The 24462-nt window shown below is 45.8% G+C and overlaps 1 protein-coding gene across 4 annotated transcripts in view; it reads left to right on the top strand.

The window, feature by feature from the left end:
* Positions 1-24462, top strand: part of Stx3 (syntaxin 3) — a 42284-nt gene that overhangs the window by 1738 nt on the left and 16084 nt on the right. For all 4 annotated transcript variants that reach the window (XM_047515928.1, XM_047515926.1, XM_047515927.1 and 1 more), the window contains exon 2: positions 14496-14579. In XM_047515928.1, the coding sequence (XP_047371884.1) occupies positions 14496-14579 (84 nt within the window). The remainder of the gene's footprint in view (positions 1-14495; positions 14580-24462) is intronic.

Here is a 24462-nt window from a genome sequence, read left to right as displayed (position 1 = left end):
CCCTTGCTTGGGTGAGATTTCATGACCATTTCACATGCACTGGGTAGCAGGGCTGCAGAGGAGGCGAGGGAGCTGGGGAAGTGAGAGGAGCAGGGGACAGTTGCAGTGGGAGCTGTGGGTGTGAGCTCCCCTGCCCCAGACTTGCTCTTTGTCATCTGAGCCTCAGGGCATCCTGGTTACTTAAAGGGCAGAATTTATTGTCCCTATTTTATAGATGGAGAAACTGGAGCTGGCCCTGGGTAGGAGGGATGCCCCAGGTCATAGATCTGGTCAGGGCACAACCAGGAGAGGAACCCAGACTTCTGATACTCTTTCCTTTGAAGCATGTTGGCTGGGGAGGCAGTTAGGAAAGAAGGCTTTGAAGATTTTCATGTGTCATAAAAAAAAGTGCCAAACTGAACTGCAGACAGAGGCGGCTCCCTTCCTTTAGTTAGGAAATCCATTTCCAGAGGAAGATGCTCCATGGCCCCTTTAATAGCTCATTGTCAACAGAGTAAAGAGTCTTAACTGAGCTTTGAGTTCCAAGAATAAATGCAATTTGCTAGTGAACTCAAGCAGGTCCCCTTCCCTCTCTGTGCTTCAGCTTACCCTTTGTAAAATGAAGCTAATGACACATTCTTCCCTTTACCCGTTGGGGATGTAATGAAAGTGAGACTGTAGACGGTGCTGTTATTATGGGAGTATTGTTGAAATTGCAGGGTGGTTGCTTTGGAGCAGATGCATGGCAGCGTAGTGCTAAGAGGACTGGGCTGTAGGTTCAAAGGCTTCTAATTGTGGCCCTGCACTCATTAGCTGTGTTGCTTTTGTCTCTTTACCTCTCTGCTTCTTGATGCTTCCTTTGTAAAACTGGGACTTTGGTGACCCCAGAAGACCCTTCTGACATTATCGATGGTCTCTGGGAAGACCCTTAAGATTTGTGTGTGTTCTGGTATGTAGTCCATCTCCTCTACCCGCCTCCCCCAAGAATCACCTTCACTGCAACAAGATAGGCCAGCGTCTTTCTCGGATTCCTTTTCTCAGCGAAAGTATTTGGTAATCTTCATGAGACGAATTTCACACTGAGCAACCTGTGCAACGTCTTTCTAAACCCCGGGAGGGGGTGGTGGTGTGTACCTTCAGATAGCAGGAAGGTTGTCATGTGCATGAGATTAGCTTTGCTCTGTGTGATACCAGGGCAAGGTGTGCAGGTGGGTGGGCAGAAGTCAGGAATCTGTAAGAAGGCAATTTTAGTAGTCAGAACTGCCCAAAGCTAGGGTAGTCTGACTGAAGAGGTAGCGAACCCTCTAGCAGGAGAGGCAGGAGAGAAGCTTGTGGGGTTGTTAAATGCAGTAGGAATTTGAGCATCTTTTTGAAGGGGAGATGGTGAACCAGGAGATTTAAGGCCTCCATGAACCCTGAGAATGTATGGTTCTAGAAGATACTTCATTGTGAACCTGTCCTAAGCTTTAGTTTGTGATGCGAGTCTGTCCTAAGGCTTTGGAGTCTGTAAGAACTGATCCCTCAGAGTAGCACCTGTAAAGTCGGCCATTATCCTTTTCCCCTAGGGTCATTGTGGGGGCGAAATGAGATAATCCATGACAGTCACCGACCACAGTAAATGTGAATTCTCTGTACTTGGCCCCCTGGGAGCAACATCCACACATACCTTTCCTAAGGCCATGGTCACAAGCCCTGGTACACCTTATCTTTTGCACTGCCCCTCCTGGTGGGCTCCCTCAGCAGCCTGCTGACTGGGAGAGGCTTGCCAGGAATGGGCAGTGCCTACACCTAGCCTTTCTCAATGGTTTTACTGAGTTCTCTGCAGGTGAACTTTGAACCTGCTGAGTCTGGGCAATTCCCAGTCCAGGGATCTTCTTGTCTGGCCCTCTTTTCACTCAGCATTTACTGAGTACCTACTGTGCAGGAGACCCTGCAGTAGGTGCTGGAGTCTAGGGGCAACTAACACTTGTTTCTGGCTATTAGGAAGCCCATGGTCAGGAAGGGAGACACACCAGAAATAGACACTGTGATATACCATCCTTATGGTAGAAGCAGCCACAGGAAGACCTGACTGGCTGGCACTGAGATGGGGATGAACAAGGAGGTAGGATTTCCATAAGTAATGCGTGAGTTCAGGTCCTTCTTCAAGTGTAATCTAATGTCTTCAGATGCATATAGAGTCCCTTAGGAAAAAAGGCCAGGATCTTGGATTTTCTTAACCAAGAAGAAAATAAAAACACACGGGGCATCCACACAGGCGCCTGTGTATGGCACCTGCTGATCGCCATGGTCAGATCCTTTTGACCTCTGTGCTTTGCATCCTGCTGTGTATGATATTAAGCAGAATTATTATACAGAGTCTTGATCTTAAAAAGTAAATGGCCATATAGGAAGAACAAAGAAATGCATTTCGTGAAAGAGAACAAAAACAAAAAAACCAAGTAGAAGGGAGAAGCCAGTGATGTATGGAATAAAGGTCAGGGACTTTGGATCCCTCTGGAGACTGGACTGTGGAGGACTGGGAGTGCCTTGGACCCTCCAAGATCAGCACCAGTGGGCACACTAATGAAATCACTCCCTGGGGCTGTAAAGGCCAGATGTACTTTTACTCTCTCTGTGCTGTCTTGTGTCTTGCTGCTTCCTAGAGGCTGTGTACTCCCCCCACTGCAGCTCAGAATGATGCTGATCCCTTAGAAGCAGGGAGCCGTGCCTCCCCTTCAACCTTCCTTCATCCACTGCATAGTTATTGAGCCCCTACTCTGCGACAGGTGCTTCAGATCCTCACCCAATCTCGACATACCACCTTGCCCCTTTGTTGAGATTCTGTCCTCCTTTAGTGATAGGATTTCTTGCTAGTCAGGATTCCTTCCTCGCCTCCTCTCTGTACCTGGGAGGGTTCATTTCCTGGGAGAGCTGTTTTGCTGCCAGCAGACAGGGGAGCAGAGAAGGGATTGAGAAGGGATTACAGACCCATCAGCCTGAGGCCAGAGAGAAAATGCTTGGATGAGAGAAGGGGATTAATTTTATTTTTATTCCTGTGAGTGTGGGGGAGGGGAGGAATTGGCAGGAGCCAAGAAGAGAGATGTGCAGGATCTCCTCCTCTCTCCCCTCCAGGGCTTCCTTCCCGCCTTTTGTCAGCATTTCTATTCATCTCCCAGAGCTCATTGTTACAGGCAGTGTTCCCTAACTACAGCCTGGAATACTCTCCCTCCAGTCCTACAGCTTGTGTTGACTGTATGTTGCTTTGCAATGAGATACTTTGAAGTCAATGGGGTTTTTGTTACCATGAAGTGGGTTTAAAAACCATCTTCCTATTTTTTTTTTTTTTAAGTGATTCAGACTCTGTCTTCCACAGTTGATTTTCTATGTTGAAGTTCAGTGTTTCAAATAGTTGTTGTTGTCACCATATCAACTACAGTAGCCATTATAATTTATTGAGCGGCTACTTACTATTGGGCAGGACTTGTGTTAGGTGGCTTACATACCCAATCCTCTCAATCCATCAAGGCAAGGCAGTACTATGTACTGTTCCCATTTTGCAGGTGAGGAAGTTGAGACTCACATTTGACAGAGATTCTCCAGCTGGTAGGTGGAGGGATCAAGAATTGAACATGTCTCTCTTGCCTCTCGGTATCATACCCTGTGCTGTACTGTGATTATTTCCCCCACTTCACTCTGTGCTCCTTGATGCTGTGGCAGATAATGATATTCCCCTGAGGCCCAGGGCCTAGCACTCTTCCTGGTGGGCATGTGTTAAACATTCATCTGTTGGCTGATCAACAGCTGCTTGGCCCTTATGCCTCCCTTATTCATTATTAGGACTTTTCATGCTGTATTCTCTGTGGATTGGTGAAACTTTACCTGCTTGAAGTGGAATATTTACTCAGGGAACCCATAAATTTGCTAACGAAGCCCAAGGATGAATGAGTTCCAGTGTACCTACCTTTACCTAAAGCCTCAGCCCAGGATGATGTGCGGGGGTGTCGCTTATTGGAAAGAAAATGAAGGAGAAGATGTGGGTATCTCAGTGAAAATCTGTCTACCTTATTTTCCCCTGTAAAATCCTACTCATCCTTTAAGGCTGGGTTCCAGAATCATCACTGTTTGGACACTTCCCAGGCTATCCACACTGACCATACCTTCCCTGACCCCCCACTTGATTTTTTTGTTGATATTGCAGTTTCAGAAACTGTCTGTCCTGTTAGGTCCAGGACTCTGGAACAGAGCACAGCCCACACACCCACTTCTCCCCTATGTGTCTGCCTTGCCAGCCCAAAGCCTGGAAAGCTAAAACCAGACCATTCAGGGGATGAATGGAGTTATTTTGTTGATGGATTTACCTGCAGATTCCATAGTCCCTGGAGGGCCTGATCTACAACCCTCTTTATTTATTATTTTTTTGTGGTGCTGGGAATTGAACCTAGAGCTTTGTGCATGCTAAGCAAGCTCCCTGCCAATCAGATACAATCCACAGGCTCCTTTCATTTTATATATGGGCCCTTTCAGGTCCCTCACCCCTGCTTTCAGGCATTATTGGGCCATTTCCATAGCAACATTCCGGTCTCTGTGTGGAGATGACTGAAGTTCAGCCCCCTCCTAAAGAGATCAGTGAAGCGTGTACTGTCTGGGCATTTCTGCTGTCGGGGTTAGGGCAGGGTGACTTGGTGTGGCATCAGGTGGTGGTGGTGATTTTTTTTTTTTTTAAATAATCTTTTTATTTTAGACTATGTTTTAATGTACAGAAAAGTTACAAAGTTACTTCAGAAGTTCTCATCTACCCCTAGTGGGTCTCCCCTATTAAAACTGGTACATGATTATTCATTAGACACCAGGCTGTATTTGGATTTCACTAGTTATTTCACCAGCGTCCTTTTTCTGTCCTAGGATCTAATCCAGGACACCAGGGTCGCATTCGGTTGTCATGTCTCCTTAGCTTCCCCTGGCCTGGACGGTTTCTCAGTTGTCCTTTGTTTCTCCTGACCTTGTCAGTAAGGCACTGTTTTATGGTGCTGTGGAAGTGCATTTCCTGGGGCCAGCGCTGCTGCTGCAGCTGGGTGGGGGCGGGTTAGCTGCTGAGAGTCATCACTCTTGATGGTTGAGAACAAAGGCTCTGGGGCCAGCTGCCCCGGCCCTTTTCCAGCCAGTGCGCTCACTGTCCCGCAGGATACCTGGCATCGTTAGTTTCCTCAGCTGTAGGATGGGAAGTGTCCCTCGAAGATTAGCTTGGGGATTAAATGCCCTGGTAAATATAAAGTGCATATCTTAGAAGGATCCTCAGCTTACTTGGAGCCTTCAGTGAATCCTACGTGTTACAACCGTGATTTAAGTATTCTAAAAGGACCGTGTGAGGAGGGGAGTTAAGGAGCAGATTGAAAGGAAGGGTTGAGGAGAGGTCTGAGAAGCGAGGAAGACAGTGTTCCTTCCTTCCTCCTCCTGGGTCCTTGAGCTGAATGCTGAGGAGGTGTTGTGGGGGGCAGGTCTTGGAAGGTGGAGGAGGAAGAGGAAGTTGCAAGGAGGTGAAGAAACCTGGGTGGAGGAGGAAGAAACTAAGGGAAGCTGAGTTCTCCAGGAGGAGAAAGAAGATAATATTTGGATTTGTTTGAATGGCTCTAGGGGTTGTTCGGGAGCAGGCAGATGAGGATGGTGGGAACACTGGGTTAAGAGAATAATTCTGTAAAATGGGCCCACTGCGCTGACTCTCAAGAAGCAGCTTACTACTTGCAGCCCTGCCTGGCCAAAGTGGACAGGATTATGTCACATTCCTCAGCAAATTACCTGTTAACTGCAGGAGAAATGCTGACCCAAGTTAATGTTGATAAGAGGAACCCAAGTTAACCCGGAGGGGGAGAATTTTGTGACTGAAATACTGGAGATTAGGATAAGTCCTCCTAACCATTAACTCTGTAAGAATGTATGGTTAAGAATCCAATTAGAACCTGTCAGCATGGGCCAACGTGACCTAGAATTGTCATAGCAATAGGTACTTGAAAGTCTGATGTTATCTTGCTGACAGTCAAAAGTCAAGAGGTTGACCTGGGTGGGACTCTCGGGGATCCCCAGTAAAATTAGAGTAGTGCAGGAGAGACATGTTGTCCCTGTCTTCTCTGAGAGGGACCCCTGTCCCTTGAGAGTGTCCCCTTTCCCTCTTCTTTCAATAAACTCACTCCTGTTTTTCTGAGCAACATGTCTAGAATCTTTGAAGGGCGGACCTTCACACTGCCTCAATTTCTTAGAAGGCCCCAGCTCTGTAACTGGGTGAGAGAGAGCAGGAAGAAGATGTGGTCTTTTTTACCTGCAGTGACCTTCTTGTAGGCTTCCTTTGAGTAAATCCACCTGGTCTTTAAAATTTCCCCAAGGAGCCACCTCTGCAAAGATTCTCTGATAGGCTTGCCTCTTCCCTGGGCTCTGCCTGTGTCCAGGTGAGGCTGGGCACCTGTCTTCTCCTAAGTTCCTTGTACTCGGTGCTGTCATCACTCATCATGTGGTGCTGAAGGACCTGTCCGTTTCTCTCCCTTTTGAGATGGAGATCCTGGAGAGCTGCGGGCGCTGAGTATGTTTGTGTTTTTCTAGCATCTATTCTATTGCTTAGCAAATGTTAGATGTTCCATAAATACTATTGGATGAATGAACAAACACATGAGTCCGTTCCTCGGCATGGAACCTTGTCGCGAGTGGAGAATATTGTGGATGTGGTGGTTGGTTGAGACCTTGAGATCCCTAAGTTAATGTAGCAGTGAATCTTGGATTGGACCAAGAGAGTTCAGAACCAGCTTTTTCCTCATAAGCTGGGTAATTCTGGATGGATTCACTTTCCCAACCCCAATTCCTCGTTGGCAAAGATAACATCTACCCAGAAGGTCTCCCTCAACCCTTTCCTCCCTTGTGTTCACTGCTTCTACAAAGATCTAGCTAAGGTCTTGAGAAGCAAAAGCAGGTAGGAACTAAAATGACCTTTGGGGATGGAATTTGATGATCTTTGTATATAACAAATAGAATGCAAGTTTAAAAAAATTCTTTTTGGTATTGGGCATTGAGTCCAGGGACGTTTTATCACTAAGCTATGTCCGAGGCCCTTTTAATTTTTTATTTAGAGACATGGTCTTGCTAGTTGCTTCGATCCTTGCTGAATTGCTGAGGCTATCCTCAAACTTGTGATCCTCCTGCTTCAGTCTCCTGAGTCTCTGGGATTACAGGTGTGAGCCACAACACCTTCTTTCAAAAGACACGTAGAAGATTAAGAAATAATGAACCTGTATTAAGACAAAGAAAATGCATAGACTACAAGTCATGTAGGCCTTTTTTCTGACAGTGATGTAATTGGGAATTAAAGATACAGTAATAATCCTTCCCAGTTTATCCACCTTGGAAATTTCAAAACACCTTTCCAAATAACTCTTGGCTTAAAAATAAATCAAAATGGAAATGACACACTATTTAGAAGTGAATGCTAATGAGAACAGTAAATGTCAGTTCGTGAGAATGTTGTTGAAGAAGAATTTGGAGGAGCTCTAATTCTTTAAGTGCATATAGTAGCAAAATGACAGGTTCAAAATAAATGAAGTAAGTTCCATTGACTTTGTGAACATCTCTTGCTGAGACACTGGCTAATACCTTTGAGAACTGGCATTTTGAGAACAGCTCCATTGTTTAAAACAAGGCTCCATTCTCCACTTAAGGTGATGTGGTCTTGGGTGTTTAATATGTGCCCAGAGTTGTTCTGAGCATTTCACATGTAATGGCTCATTTAATCCTCACAACAATTCTATGAGCAGATTATTCTGATCCTGTTACAAAAAAGGAAACAGAGGCAGAGAGTGATTAAGTAACTCATTTAAGAGGACACAGCTCCTGAGTGGCAGAGTCAGGCTGTCAACTCCAAAAGTCAAGTGTATCTCTGTATCTCTACATACATGCTCATTTATAGGATTATATGCACCAGTATCTTTTTCATTCACCCACGTAGGTTAATTTAGCTTAGATCAGTAGATGCTGCAGCATCCCCTGAAATAAACCAGGATGTGTTAACTGACCAGACTGGGAGGTGCCTTCAAGTAGCATGTAAAGGTGTAAGCAGGGGCCTTGGGCTAGCACAGATCAGCTTTTGAATCCTAATGATGCCATTTAGTAGCTGAATCACTTCAGATGAATCATTTAACCTAATTAAGCAATTACCTTATCTGTAAATGGGCAAATTAAAATTTGTTCCTCATAGGGTTGATGTTAGAATTAAATAATTTATTTGAAACCATGAGCATGCCTGCAACAACAACACACACACACACATGCACACTGTCTGCTATGATTGTTTTGGCAGAGTGGGTGGAGCAAGTCCTCGGGATTCTGGCTCTTGTCCAACTGTCCACTGACTTAATCTGGTAATGAGTTTATTCCTCAGCCTTGTCGTCTCTCGCTCAAGGTGAGTTGCTTGCCGTCACTCACTCAGCTAGAACAGAATCTTAAAAACCAAAGTTGGCTCACCTAGGGTCTCATTGTCCGTCACTTCCTCTTGGTTCATCTGACAAGGGTATCGTGGATGATATGATCAGCAAAAAGGGGAAGTGTTCCCTTGGGGAGGATTTTGCTGCAACAGAAAACAGAATGTCATGGGGAGAACTGGGCATTGGAGAAGGGTCATCTGACTCTTTAAATGGGAAACAGATTGTACCCAGTGCTTTTTTTTTAAAATATTTTTTTAGATATTGATAGGCCTTTATTTTTTATTCATTTATTGATATGTGGTGCTGAGACTTGAACCCACGTACTAGGCAAGCACCCTACCACTGAGCCACACCCAGTGCTCTTTGAGAGCCCACACACTCTCTCAGAATTCCTGCCTCTTTAAATCAGGAAAGAGGGACAGGAAGACCCGGATGTCAGGCAGCCTGCGCGTGGTGTGTGCCCATGGACGTTGGAAGCCTTGTGAGGAAGCGGCGTGTCTGTCTGTGATCCTCAGACCCTCATCCTGGAGAAGGCCGTTGGTGGATGTAGTCGCGGGAATAAGGACACCAGACGCGGTTGTCTCTCAGAAGCAAGTCTGTCAGGAGAAAACCTGGGTTTATAGTTCCGTCTTTGTTTCCAGAGTGAAGAACCGTTTCAGGGTGGGGAGGAGAAGGCACAGCGGTTTCGGTCACCTGCACGTGTTTTGGGAGGCTCCCACCCACCTGTTCACAGTCCTTCACTGTCCTGCTGCAGGGCGTTAGGGCCATCCCTTCCCTTCCCGCCTTTATTTCACCCAGAGCCTCCTTCCTGGAAGCTCCTGGCTTTCTGGCTTGTCCTGCCACCCTCTCCCCTGGGGGTCTGGGCACCTGTGGGAGGAGCCCGTCAGACTGCTGGTGAAGGAGGTGCTCATCCTGTGGGATGACTTCCGTTTTCTTTCTCTGTCCCTGTCCCCTGGCTGTGTCTGATTTGTTAAGCCGTAAGGAAAGCTGGAGATTCAGACTTGCTTGGCAGCCCGGCTTTCACTTCGGCAGGGGCGGAACCCATCTCCTCTCTCCCTCCTTGGAGGATACCTATTTATCTGCTCCAGTGGTTTTTCCGCTTTCTTTCTTTCTTGTTTTGCCAACCAGATACTTTCTTAAAATGAAATCTCATATTCAGTGTATAAACAGGTAAAAGTGAAGTTATGCCATTAAAGAGGGAGGTGAGGCCCAGGAGCCCCACCTGTAGGCCTCCCCTCCCGCTCACTACCCTGGCTGGCTTCTGAGGCACATTTGAGGTGTCCTGGGGTTTCCCCAAACACAGTAGAAAGCTAACATGACGTGCTGAGAAACTCAGGATGTAACAGGCAAGCGTTGTCCCCGAGGCCCACGGCTCCTGTCTCCCAGCCCAGGGTTCTTTCTGCAGAGCTGGACTGCTCTCTCTGGGTTCCTGGCTACTCTTGTGATAGGCTTTGAGCAGGGTACAGTGCCCTAAGAGGCCCTAGGACAAGCGACCTGTGCCTGAGCCATGACTGTGTCAGTAGCTGGGAGACCTTGAATAACTTACAACCTCTCCGAATCACAGTTGCTTAATTACAGACTGTAGATGGGATGTGTTGACATGGTCTACAGAAAGCAACGGGGGTGATGTGGCTACCAAGCACCTAGTAGGGGCTCTGCAGGTGGCCAGTATTTTCATTGACTCTCTGAGCTAGTGGACGGGGGCCTGTGGTCAGATGGACTAAGGGTGGTGGAGAAGGCAGTTTGAAAGGCAGCACTGAGTGAGAGGATTGCAGGTTAAGTTGCTTGAGGTTGAGTTCTGGGCCCCTCTGTTCTCCCCACTCTCAGTGCAGAGGGAAGGTCATGACCTTGGTTGTGAACTCTCAAATTTGGGGTACATTTTAGGGTCAAGTGTGGGGTGATAGATCCCCAGTCGTAGCTTGCCTAAGTTGCCTAAGTTATTGGCGTTATCTCCCATCTTGAACTTGAGAGGCGTCAGGAGGCTGGACAGGGAGGAAGTGGGTGCTGGGCTCGTGGTTCTCCTGTACTGACCACCCCCCACCCCCACCCCATGTGGCGGATCTTGCAGCTGTTATAACGTTCCTATTACCACATACCCCGATTCTTTGATAATGGTGCTGAAGTTCTCTTCTCAGCTAAGACCAGTCATGGGACTGAGGATAAAGGACATCGTGTGCTTTCCTTGCCTTTGGGGTCCCTGATGCCCCTGGGTCTGCAGGAGCCACCTGTGTCAGAAAGGAAGGAGCCCCTCCTGGGATCTGGTAGAGCTCACTCTGTGGGTGATCCCCACGGTAGTTCCAAGCTCATGTGACTCCAGATAACAAGTGTTGATGTCTTCTTCCTGTACTTCTGATTTGGATTAAACATTGTTTTCTACCTTTGGAAATAGCAGCTGCATGGGGGGGAAAGCTCTTTGAGTAGATAGAAAACCAGAAACCCAAGTTCTGTTCTATGTGTGTCAGTCACCCATTGTTTGGTCTTGGGCTTTGTTTCCCCATCTCTAAGTGAAGGGATCTCATGGGAAAATCTTTGAGGTTGCATTCAGCTCTGAAAGTCCTGTATCTCCCCTCAATCCCTTATTTTTTCGAAGATACTTAGATCCAGGTTAAAGTCATTGAGAAGTTGACTTAACTACATCTTACATATGGTTAGTTTATTGAGTCCTTTGTAGGTATTTTATATTGTGTAAGAACTTTAAAATATTATCTTATTTAATCCTCAAATAAGTCCTGGCAGGCTGTTTTTAAAATATGTATTTATGTATATAGAAGTTATATGTGTATGTGTATTTACATGTATGTATGCTATGTAATTTTAATACAGGAAGAGGCAGGGAAAAGGAGGGTGGGTGGGCTTTTTGGGATTCCTCCCTGATGGCATAAAACCCAGGAGTAAGTTTTGGCAGCATTGGTAGGCATGCATCAGAATGTGACAAGCAGGTGACAAATTGATTGGTACCTACTTTTTATGTGCCCAGCTTTGTGCCAGGTGCCCCATAGCTACTAAGACTTAAGAGATACTATCCCTGACCTCAAGTTGCTCAAAATTGTGGTCAGAAGTTGAGATGGCAAACCATCAAACTCTTAGATAAAAACGAGGTGGGGACAGTTTGGTGGGGTAGATGTGACCAACGGGAGGCTGTGAATAGAGTTTGGATGGCAGAGGAGACTGGGAGATGTTCGAGCTACTGGGTATTGGTGGTGGCAGGGACAGGGCAGAGGCAGCCCAAGAGCAGGAATGGATGTGATGAGTGTGTAAGACAGTGAGATCAGGTGGACAGAAGGCTCCTGGTGGAGAGCAGGGGGTATAAAGATGGCTGATTTCCAAAGGATCTTGAAAGGCAGGCTGAGGCCTTGAACTTGACACGGCAGGTGACAGGGAACCATCGTATATGGAGAAATGGGGATATGACGCGACTAGAGCAGAGATAACCAAGTGGTTGGGAGGCTGTTGCAGTGGCACGAAGCACGACACCCAAGCAGGGTCCAGCGATGTGCTCTTATTTCTGTGTCACAGATGAGGAAGTGGAGACTCAGATATTGAACCATGTGCTTAAGGCCCAGTGACCAGCATGAAACAAGGCAGTGAAGCTGTGGAACGAATCTTGTTGACACATTCTGAGGTCGCTCCCTTCTATGTGCATCTCCAGATGATCTTGAAGAAAGGACACTCAGCAAAAGCTAATTCGAGGAGGACGGATTCCTGCTTTCTAGTAAGAATTGCAGAGATCTTATTGGTAGAGGAACCTGAGGAGGCTGCTGAGAAGCCTGAGTTTAACCAAGGGAACATTTGTCTCAAACTTTAGAAACTGATGGGTGAATCCAGGTTGCTGGACTCTGCCAAAGCTAATTATTTATTCAGGTAAAAATTAATACAATTTCTGTTAAATACCTAGTATGTGTTAAATACTCAGGAACTATGTGGGATCAATTAATTCATTAAAACTACAGTGCTCAATTTTAATTGCAAGGGATAAAGCCAGTTTTGACTAATGAACAAAATAACTGCATTGGGAGAATACTGTTCAACTCACTGAAAGGATGCTGGGGAAGATCTGCAGAACCTGCCCAAAGCCAGGGGGCACCCAGGACAGGAACGAGGGCAGCCCTGTTGAGAACTGCCATTGGTTGGCTCAGCTCCATTCACTTCAGACTCCTCTCACAAGTGACATTCCTCTGGGTGCTCATTGATGGCCTCCCTAAAATCACATGGGGTGTGTGAGGGGTAGCTCCACAGAGGAAGGTTCGCTGGGCAGGCAGGCAGACGGACACCCACCCACCCACCACACACACAAAGAATACACTTTAACAGATACATAAGGCAATTCTGAACCACCAGGAGTTTATCATTAGAAAAAAATAGATAGATGAAGGAATAAATAATAATAGACTATAATGATTTCTGCTCAAGGTTTGTACAAAGTGCTGGGAGAGCTTCGGGAGGTTGTGAATTTTGCATGGAGGAGGCATGTGTCAGGTAAGGCACACACAGGTCGTCTGAGCCGAATTTTAAGGGCTAATAAAAATTTGCCTGTCAGACAGATGCCTTTCAGGAAGAAGCCCTTGGGTGACCGTAGTGATGTGAAAAATGAGGTTGCAGGAGATGCAAGGAATTCCAAGTGAGTGGACTGGTAAATGTGGGTGGGGCTGGGTCTTAAAGGGCCCTGTGTGTTTTCTGAGGTATTTTGGGACTTTTAATTCTAGCAGATGAACAGTCATTAAATGACTTTAGGTGGCAGAGGGATATGACCAGTTCTGTTTTAGGAGGATCACTGTGGATGCATTTGTACCACAGACCCTATGCCCTTGATCTAGGGATGCTGGTTCCAGACCAGCCAGAGATGCTGGGGGAGCCAGTCACGAGACTTCTCCAAGGGTTGGAGAACCTGATGTACCTATGGGAATTCCCAGTAATTCCTTGTGTGGATGTAGGGGGATGGTCGTGGTTAAAGAAAAAAAGGCTCCTGATGACTCTCTTTGCCTGTGGAGTTCTGAGTGTGTCAGTGACGTGTCTTGGGTGTAGAAGGCTACAGGCCACTGCAGGTTGTGCAGAAGCAGGTGGAGGGGGTTTCCCCTGCCCCCCTCCCCCTCAACCAGTCAGTTCTCTGTGCTTGTAAGTTAGCAGTGTGCAGTTCAGCAGTGGACTGGGGAGAACAATCAGGAAGAATGTGGAAACAGCCCCGGCCCTTGTTGCTGGGTGGGAATGTAATCACTTCCTCTAGATAGCCATTTTGTGATTTTGCAGAGGAAGGTGAATAAGATTGAGAAATCTTGGGTCTCCAGAGGTTGCTGGGGCCGGGGAGGGGAGGAAAAGTTTCCTTTTCCTTATAAACATGAACTGACAGGGAACAGCACAGTAGCATTTCCTTTGTCATAGGTGGTTTCTGAAAACAGGAAAATCTCTCCTCCTGCTGTGAGGATCTGAAGTTCATGCTTTGGAGGAACTGTCTAGAATTTTTTTGAAGGGTCCAGAACCAGTAGATGTGTTAGAATCTGCCTGTCGCCATGCGGTAGCTCTGTGATTTTGGCCAAGTTACTAAGCCCCCATATGTTTTAGGTTCACCTAGAGTGAGTTGTACTAATGTCATCATTCTTACCATCACTGGCAGTAGCAACAAGACCTAGCGCTGGGCTGGGGGCTGCAGCTCAAGGGTAGAGCACTCCCTTGGCCTGGGTGAAGCTCTGGTTTCGATTCCCCACCCAGATTCAATTCCTCAGCACCAAAAAAGCAACAAATGATCATCATCAACAATAGCAAAAGGCCTGTGCAAAAGTGTTTTATATCCCCAAATTCTGTGAATTAAGAATTGTTATTATGAACATTTAACTGATAAGGCAACCTATGCCCAACAAGATTAGTAACTTACTTGTCTTTCCCTCTCTCCCCTGTCATCGCCTGCAAAGTCAGTAGATTTCAGACAGTACTGCACCAGGGTTTTAACACATCCTAGAACTGCTGTGAGTTTTAAAAAAAATGATGTTTAAAAAGCTTAACATAGCTCTTAGGACTTAGTGAGCATTCGGGGTTAGCTACTTACCGTGTATTTCTTCTTATTCTGCTTCTTTTTGTCTCTTGCAGAAGCAGCTGACACAGGATGATGATGCGGACGAGGTGGAGATCGCTATTGACAACACAGCTTTCATGGATGAATTCTTTTCTGAGGTGGGCAACCTTCCTGTAATTTTTTTTTTTTTTTTTTTTTTTTGTGAATATACATAAGGAAACACAGCTTCCTCAGTAAGAGTGAAATATCTGGGCTCTTTCAAGGGTGGCAGTCTTTTGTTAGGGTGGGAGGGCCAAAGATGTTAGAGGGGGAGTCTCCAGTTCTTGTGAGGATCTGGAATTTTAAATGCTTTAAAGTCAGCAGAGGGTAAATTACATGTAATTGAGGATATGCTTTTAAAATCTTATGCTACATGACAACATTTTAATGATATCCTTTCTTACCCAAGTACATAATTTAAATACAGAATCAATCATAGGGTTACAGCCATGAGTGTAAAACTTGAATTTCATCTTGTGGCCTAATTCTGATAGACCAAATTTGTTGTTTCCAAACATTTCCCTTTGACTTAATTGTAGTAGTAACAGAAAAGACAGGAAGCTACCCGTTTATTTTTGTAAAGTTCAACTGGGGCAAAAATGGATCACCCATGTCTACAAATTCACTTGCTCTTTGATCTAGAAGGCCTTGTAGGGATGGTGCTTTAGTAGGTAGTGTTGGCAAAACAGTGACTTCGGAGCCAAGTGAACTTGGGTTCAAACCTCAGTTTGCTTCCGGCCTGCTGTCCATTTTATAAATGTTCCTTAACATGCTGAACCCTGGTTTCCTCATCTGTAGATTGGGATTGGTAATACCATAATTCCTCATAGGGTTATTATAACAATTGAGATAATGCTTATAAAATATCCACAGTATCATCAGGCATGTGTGTGCTCAGTGAATAGTACTTTAAAAGAAAAAGAAAAAAACAAATCAGAAAGCTTATTATAACTGAAGTTTCTGCCACTGTACAATGGTTTCTTTATTTAGGTTTTTCTCCCCCTGGAAAGAAAAGAAGAGGCATGGTGTTCCTTTTGCAGGGAAAATTTGAGTACTGCCCATCCTCTGATTGTGGATGTGAAAAAGTAGCTTCCAGATGTCCTCTAAATTCAGTGGAGTGAGGCTTGACAGTCATGCCCACTTATTTGCTAGAGCAGTAACTAGGCAGAAGGCAAACTTGAGCATGTGCTGACCTGATTGGGAAGTTGGCTGTAAACCTCCGCAGCGCCACACCCAGCTTGTGGGTGGGTCTGTCCCTTTCGCTGAGGAAGTCATAGTGAGATCAAACAACACTGGGCTTTTGTGAGTCCAGTGTTATTCCACTTGTGGATCATGGAAGGCAAATGTCCTCTGTTTGTTGGGGGTCGGGGGACGTAGGAGATATTTGCAGACTGTAGTTTGTCCCTAAACCTTTTCCTGGAGAACGATACACATTGAAGAATGTCTTCTGGTAACTGAGTTCTTGCTCTTCTGAACCAGTGGGTGGGTCCCTCAGAGTCGGTGTTTCTTCTGAGGTGGGAAGATGGTGGGCTTTGACCTGTGAGGCATAGTTGGAGTCTGTCCTCAAGCTTTGGAAGCAGTGTGGCCTTGTCTTAGCTTTAGTTTCCTGCTCTGGGAATCAAGGATGTCAGCCTGTCCCTCCTCAAGGCTGTTGGGAGGGTCACATGAGCCCACGTATCTGGCAAGCATTCTCTGGACAGTAAAGCGCCAGGTGGAAGACGGATGTTTGGAAGAGGCCCCTTTGAGTGTTAACGTGGCCGCCTCCAGGGCTGTTTGGATTCTTATTGCTTTCTCGTCATTAAATGCTTTCCTATCACTTCGGAAAAAACCTGAGGAAACCCCAACATATTTAGGGCAGAGAAGGGGACTGCATGGTGAGGTGGAAAGAGGCCTTTTAAGTTAAATTCTGTAACTGCCACTAACTGTGTGAGCTTGGTCATATTCCAAAAGGTGTCCGTGTCTCAGAGGGTTTTATCTGTGGAATGGGGAGAAAAATATTCAAAGATGTGTTGGGCATGAGGAGAGCTGACACTCGGAAAGAGCTTAGAGTGGGGTTAGTCAGTGTTACTTTCCTCCTGTCTCACCTGCAAGGGCCCAGAGCGGAAAGATACTGAGGGAGTCGGGCAGAGGCGAGAGGCAGTGGTCACGGGAAGAGATCCTACAGGCGGACCACAGACCCTGGTCTCAATCTCAGCTCTACCCACTGGAAAAGTTGTATAACTACTTTCAACCCCAGTTTTTCTGTCAAATGGGAATAGTACTACAATCTGCCAGTTATTATGAATCTAAAATGAGAAAGTATCTGGATGTGCCCAGCAGGGTTCCAGCAGATCTCAGTCCTCATCACCATTCTGTCTCCATGTATTTGTGAGGAAGTGACCACAAAGATCATTTTATAGGGCATGATTTGGAAATATCCTTGATATTGGGATTACTTTGGATAATGGGGATTTGGGGAAGTGAAGGGGTTTGCCTCTGTGTGTGACGGAGGAACCTGCCCAGTGTACCCTGTAGGACCTAGCTAACTAAGATAGCGCTCTTGTGATAAACCTTGCCTTTTGGATTGGTTTCAACAGGTCACCTTTGATGACTTGCTGAGAACTCAGAGTGCAAATCACGGGTTGGTCACAGAGGCATTTGCAAGATGAAATCGTGGACTTTGAAATATATTTTCAGAATGTGCTTTGCCCTGTGAAATTTGAATGACTTCTCTGTCTTCTCAGGTGTTAAGAATTGGCCCTTGGATTTTCAGGCTATTTGACTGATCATCCCAGAGCCTTATAAATGATAAACCCTGGACTTTTGTCTGATTTGCTGTTTTCTGTATTTCCCTTGGCTGTCTGCACAATTGGCAGAGAGAGCAAAGTTTTTGAGGAAACAGACCTGCCTCTGGAGGCAGCGGTTTATGGTTCTGTGTCATTCATCTGTTCATCACAGTGCGTGAGTGCTGACCGCCTTCTAGAGGGTGTATTAGATGCTGGGGTGCAGAGTGCTGCGTGACAAATCCTTGCCCGCTCTGTCTCCTTATCTGGTGAGGGTGATAGAGATCTTAAAAAAGTGATCATTTTATGGTAGAAATGTCAGAAAGGTACTGTGGGAACACAGAAGAAGGAGCATGGCCTTCTGCCTGGCGGAAGGCAAGCTTCCGGGGCTCTTATCTAGGCTTGCATGTCAGATCTACCTGGGAGCTTGTGCACGCCCATGCCTGATCCATAGAGACTGGGATGGCTCAGACTTGGATTTTTCAGTTCTTGCATCTGATTTTGCCACCTACTGCAGCAGTGAACAACTGCAAAGTGGTGGGGAGACTTGGAGGGTTGTAAGTAAGGAAATAGCGGGATCGAATGTGTTTTAGACAAAGTTATCTATGGCAGGTAAGAAACTCCAAACACAGAAATACCCGCAGGTTGGCTGATGCAGCAGACCATGGGGAAAAGAGTGAGGTTTTGATCTGGATCTGTCACCCTGAATGGTAACATGGGGCCTCATTTAGGGGTGCTTTGACTAACTGAGTTAAGCCATAAAGAGATGTAATTATTTCATGTGTAAAGAAGTTTGGCGTTAGGGGTGGTACTGGGACTGGGGGCTTCAGGCCAGCATCTCTGTGATCCTTTGAGCTTTTCCCTTAGGATTAAGAGATCAAGTCTCTTCTAATTATCATTGCTGTATAACAAACCACCCCAACATTTAGTGGTGTAAAACGACCATTTTGTTATGTTGACAGAGCCTGTTGGTCAGGAATTTGGATAGGGCACAGTGGGGATGGTTGATCTCTGCTCAGCTGTAGCTGGGGCCTTGGCTGAGAAGAATCGAACCACCAGAGGCTAGAATCTTATAGAGACTTCGGTATTCTAATGGTCAGGGACTTGACTGGGGTGGCCAAAAGGAAAAGCTCAGTAGAGGTTGTCAATCAAAGCACTTACACGTGGCCTCTTTCTGTGTCTATGGCCTCTCACAGCATGGAGTCCAGGGTTGCTGGACTTGTGACATGGGGGCTCAGGGATGCAGGACACGTGTTCTGGAAATGACACTCATATAACACAGTCACAAGCCTGCTAGATTTGAGAGGGAAAGGCACGGTTCCTCCTCTCGGTGGGAGGAGCGTTAAGGAATTTGGTTCCCCCGTTTAAACTACCGCAGTTTCAGCTCTGTTTGACGTCACCTGGCACCAGCATCACCAGTAGTAAAATAGGAATTGCTAGAAAAGTCTAAGGATCCTTTTCTCAGGGAGGAAAGCTATCCAGTCTTCAAACTGACTTCCTCTGTGGCCTCCTGGCTAGCACTGGGTCGCGTGGTCATGACCATCCCTAGTTGGAAGGGTGTCAGGAAAGTATGCACTTAGTCAAGGGACAGGATTACCAGGATCAAGATCCATCTTCTGGGGCTGGGGACATAGCTGCCAAAGCAGAATCAGAATTCTGTTAAAAAGAAAAAGAACAGTGGTAGGGGAGATGGCTCTTTGGTGGGTGGAAGAGCTTGTCCTGGAATGCAGTGTGAGGAGCAGAAAGTCTCTGTGATGAAGCATGTTTGACATTAGTGTTTTTTACTCTTAGAAATTTAATATGCATGTTAACTTTTTAAAAGGCCCCATGAGGTCCTGTTATAAGGAAACCTGCTTACCTTGGCTAGCCTTCTCACCCTTTGTGACATGGAACTTCCGTTAACAAGGCTGAATGAATACGTTTTGGAAAGTGCTCTTACCGAGTTTTCTTTTTTGGGTTCTGTGTTAGCTTGGGCTGCTGTCACAAAGTACCCTAGGCTGGGTGGCTTACAAAGAAAAGGAAGAAAGACTTTTATTTTCCACGATTCTGGAGCCTAGAAGTCTGAGCTCAAGGTGTCAAGGTGTCAGCATGATTGGGCTTGGGGAGCGTCCTCTTCCAGGTTGTGGACTGACAACTTCTTGTATCCTCACATGGTAGGAAGAGCAAAGCTAGCCCTTTGGCCTCTTCTTATAAGGTCCTAGTCATGAGGGCTCTACCCTTATGACCTAATTACCTCCCAAAGACCTCCCCCCTATATATGATCACATTAATTAGGCGCCAACATATGAATTCGCTGGTGTGTGTGTGTTTAAGAAACAGTGAGTCCATAATAAGTTCACTTAAAAAAATTGGAGACTGTTTTGCAGGGGTGTGTGAACATGCTTGTCTCCTGAGGGTTGCTTGTGTTCATTTATTCATTCCACAGACATCTGCTGAGTGACAGCCAGGCTTGACAGACAGAGTGGTGACTATCAAGTAGTCTAAGATGAGAAACCCAGAGGTCCAGCTCTGGAGGAGATCTGAGTCAGGACTAGAGTGTGGGCAGTTGTCACAGAGCCTAGGCGGGGGTCGAGGGTGGAGTGGGGGACTGGAGCAATGCCTGGCTAGAGGATCTGCACGGTGACCAGTCTTGAAACATAGGGATTTGCTTGTGGGCTGGATTTTTGTTAGAATTAAGAATCTCAAAGTGATTGTAATTTGAAATCTAAGCCTGAGATCAAACTCAGCAGGTTAAATATTTTTAGCACTTTAAATAGGATATTTGGATGACAGGGACCAACGAGGTGAGCTGGCACACTCTGCATTTCTGGTCTCTTTCAATAGTCGGGCAGGAAGCCCTGGCCAGTCATTTGCCTGTTTGCTCTCAGGGCCCTCACCCACCCTTCCTGTGCTCTGTTCTGTATTGCAGGGAATTACATTTTGCTGGTTCCCTCACCAGCTGGCTCTTGGTTTGTTTGACCCAGGGCAGTGCGAGGGCATGAATCTTTGTGCCCACCCCATTCATATTTTGATATGGGACTTCCCAGCCTCCAGAACTATGAGAAATATGTGCTTGTTGTATAATGTCTAGGGCATTTTTGTTCTGGGAATACTAATAGGTTGGACAGGGAGGTGCTGACTGTGTTTTCTCCCCAGACTCTGCCTCCATGGCTCCAATTCTGGTCAACTCCACCACAGTCAGGCTCTGGTGACCCCCCTTCTTTGTCCCTTCAGCTGCTGCTGCCTCATCCTCCCCTGTTGGTCTTCTTAGCCTTTGCTCCCTGTGTAAAAAACTCCCTGTATTATTTTGGCTAAAATAACTGGATAGGTTTTTGTTTTCTGACTGAATTTTGAGTAATGCAAAGCCCAGATATACTTAATTTGAGATGATGGTCTAAGAAGACTTGTTTTCGCTGGTCAGTATAACTCTGAGATCATTCTTTCCTTTTCATTCATAAAAAACAAGTTGAAACACTAGTCCCTCCACCCCTACCCCGGGACTTTACGTCTGCTTCTTGTTTGACTAAGGTGATTTCTCCCTCCCTTCTCACAGTGTTTGTTTTCTAAAGCAAAGAAGCAAGACCGGGCGGGCGTGGTGGTGCAACCTATAACCCCAGCTACCTGGAGGCTGAGGCAGGAGGATCGTAAGTTTGAGCCCAGCCTGAACAACTTAGCAAGACCCTGTCTCAAAATAAATGGAAGAAAGGACTGACTGGGCATGGAGCATAGTTGAAGAGTGCCCCATGTTTCAGTCCCCGGTACCAAAACCCAGTCAGTCAGTCAGTCAGTCAATCAATCAATCAATCAGTCAGACAGACTAACAAAGCAAGAGGATTTGACTGAGAAGCTCAAATATAAGGACTGTTTTGGATTTTGCCATTATGTTTTTATTTAAAGTAAAGGTTTTTGAATTGTGAAAAGGAGCGATCATTTATTTGACTACAGTCATGCTACTTTTGTCACCTTAGAATGGGTGGGTACATAGTTAAGTTTTCAATAAATAAAAGTGCATGAATTAATACCCACCTAAAGGTACAAGATACAGGACTTTCAGGGGAGGTAGAGACTAATTCTTAAGGAGCAGAAACAAAGCTTTTTGCTTAGCTTTTTGCTTAGCTTTCCACCACTGCTAGTTTCCAAAGCACCATTTCCTCTGTTTTTCATTGTCTGCCTGGATCCCAGTGGTTAAGTCAGTCCAGAAAAAGGCCATCCATGCCTTCAAAATAACTGCTTCCTTTTAGCTAGATGATAGTGGTTAGTATAATATGGTTATTATTCTTGGCAACACCCAACAAGTGACCGACTTGCTGTTTTTAGATTTCCTTGAGTGGCTATCGATGACATCAGTGTTTTGTTAACATTAGGATTGTTTTAAGGATTAAATGAGACATGGGTGCAAAATATGGAAATTTCTGTCAATTTTTATATTTATCAGTCATCATCTAACATTTATTGAGCCTGTACTTTGTGTTAAGCATTTGACCTAAGCTTGTTCAAGGTTATAAAACTGCTAAAAGGTGGAGCAAAACTTGCACCTGAGCAGTTTGATGCTAGCTTATTTTCTTAAATCCTGTGTTATCTGCATTCCCATATTACTAACAAAAGGCACTGGAGATGTATTAGCTGCAAATTTAGCATGGTGATCAAAAAACAAAATGTGGGCTGGGGAGATAGCTCAGTCGGTAGAGTGCTTGCCTTGCAAGCACAAGACCCTGGGTTCGATCCCCAGCACCGCAAAACAAAAAAACAAAAAAAAAGTGGTGATTAAAACAAAAAACCCCAAACCACTTTTGGATTGGTTCCCTCCATCGCAGTGTTTCTTGAAAACTCGTTGTGTAAAACGCTCTCTGTAAGGAATTCTGCAGGACAGAGAAGGTAAGGCACATGATCTCTGTGAAACACAGTTTCACAAAGCACGAGTTGAACACGCACGTTAACCTGTTGGAGGCTGAGTGCGCACATCTGGGGAGCGGAGAGGAGCCTCCGAGATGGTTCTTGCAGGCTTACCTGGTTCAGGAGACAGGGTCTGGTACCCGGCAAATGGCTGGATTTAAACTGTAGTTTGTTCTGTTTTTGTAGCATGGCCTGGAGTAAGTTCCTCGATCTCTTTGAGCCTCAGTTCTTGTGTACGAGAAGGAGATGGTGTCCGTGACCTCACAGAAGTACTGTGGAGGGCCAGAGTTGTTTCTGTTAAGCACACGTTCAGTTAAGTTTTGTTCATAAGTACGTGACCATACAGGGAATGTCAGCATACTCAACTCCAGACACATACAAAGAGCTCTTAAACTTTTAGGTCTGGCACTTGTCAGTTTCCTACTAGGTTTCCCCTCTCCCCCCATTGTCCTCATGATTTTCTGGTAATCTGGCAACTGCACAAAAGGAAATCACATGTATCTGTTGCTGTGAAATACCCAGAAAGTCATCTTAGAGGAAAACCAGCACTTCCAAGAAAAACACAATGACACTCAGTTCAAAAACAAAACAACAAGAAACTCTGTGATTAGTCACATCCTGAAGTCCCAGCGGGGTTCATGATCACTTGGTGAACTCACTGAAGTGCTGTGGAATCAAACTTCCTGAAATGCCTCCAAATGGTGAATTGGTGAGGACAGAGGAGAGGGCACTGCAGTGGGTGGAGCACTGGGGTGGGGTGGGGTACACATGCTCCTGGGTCCGGGACATCTGTAGGCAGGTTGAGGATGGAGAATGCAGGACTCAACACTGCTGGCCACAGGACTGGGTGAGCATGTCCCGTCCAGTCTCCACATACCTGGAGTGGCTTTGAACTTGAGACCCTGCAGACTCAACCCAGCAAATTCCTAAGACCTGTCTTTGCTTTGCACCACTGATCAAAGTTTGGGCCAGGGTACTCTGCAGTTATCAGGTAATTTTCCAGAAGAGATTTTGTAAGACAACCAGTCCATTGGCCATGCAAAATCTAATGTCTTATGGCTTGTTAAAGTTTGCTAAATTGATTTGAAATTGGTTAGTGCATTTTGTTCTAGAAAGATGTTTTTCTCGGTCTTATAAATGCTGTGTCACGGAAGTGAAAACATGTAGTGCCATTTTATGAGCGGAGCCAGAGTTTGAGTGACAGAGAAAAAGGAAAGGCAGGGACAGGTGGAAATTTCTGGACATGATTATACCTTTAGAAACCACCAGTATTCATGATGGTAACATGGGCCCTTTTTAAAGTTGAGTAGGCTTGAGATTCTAGTAAAACAGTGTAGAGAATTAAACAAGGTCTGAGATCAAATGGACAAAGCATCCCAGACGGAGCTTGGAGGGCCCTGTTGAGCTGTCTCCAACAGCTGTATGACCTGTGACTTCGTTAAGCATTAGTTTGTTTGTGTGAATAATGCTACTAATACAGTCTTGTTGGTTGTTTAGCCAACCGTTAAAAGCCTTCACAAATATTTTGGTAGCTACCAATATGTACATCTATTCTCTGATGATATTACATTGAAATTATATTCGTCTTTAAGCAAGTGATTCTACTGTCAAACTGATATGTCAGAGCCAACATATTTATGGAGGGGAATATCCCTCGCTTCAGTGGCTAAATTATGAATTTAAGGGTTAGAGAGCTCAAGTTACATTTTTTCTGTTTTTCTGTCCAATTTGGAGAGCTGTCATCAGGTTTTTAGGAAGGGGTCAAATCATCCTGGGAGGAGAGGGACCCTGGGAGCTGCATGTGCATGGTGTTGTTCTCTGGTCGTATCCAGATGTTAAGATCCTGCTGCCTGGCAGCTTCCGAGGCTTCTGTTGCTCATTGCTGCATGCTGAGGGATGAGGTGGGTAGACCCTGTGGGTGCCCACGTCTCTTCTCTGAGCAGCCCTCCACTGCAGCAGGGGCCATGTGCCTTGAGGAGGGAGCTGAGTAGCGCTAACTGTGCACGTGGCAGTGCCTGGTGATGGAGTTCTGTCCAGGAGTGATGTGCTGCTGGAAACATTTCATGACACCATCTTGAACAGTGCGGAGCTTTAACATGTGCAGAGATGGCCCGGGATTCTAGCTTCTGAGCCCTGATACCTGCAGGAATCAGCTCGGGGAGATCTTTCACCGGAACTCATGCCCAAGAGAACCTCGCTGTCTCCTGAGACAACCATCTCTCAGTCTCTTTCTCTCCATTTGTCATCTTTATCTCTTTCTGTCCTTTTCTTCCTCTTCTTTTCTTTTTCTTCACTCTCAAAGTATTTTCCTTTGCCTTTCACTTCTTCCCTTCCTTCTCCTCACACCCTACTCTCTTCTGTCCTCATT

This window comes from Sciurus carolinensis, chromosome 11, assembly GCF_902686445.1.
Source record: "Sciurus carolinensis chromosome 11, mSciCar1.2, whole genome shotgun sequence".
Classification (NCBI taxonomy): domain Eukaryota; kingdom Metazoa; phylum Chordata; class Mammalia; order Rodentia; family Sciuridae; genus Sciurus; species Sciurus carolinensis.
This window is presented reverse-complemented; position numbering and strand designations above follow the sequence as displayed.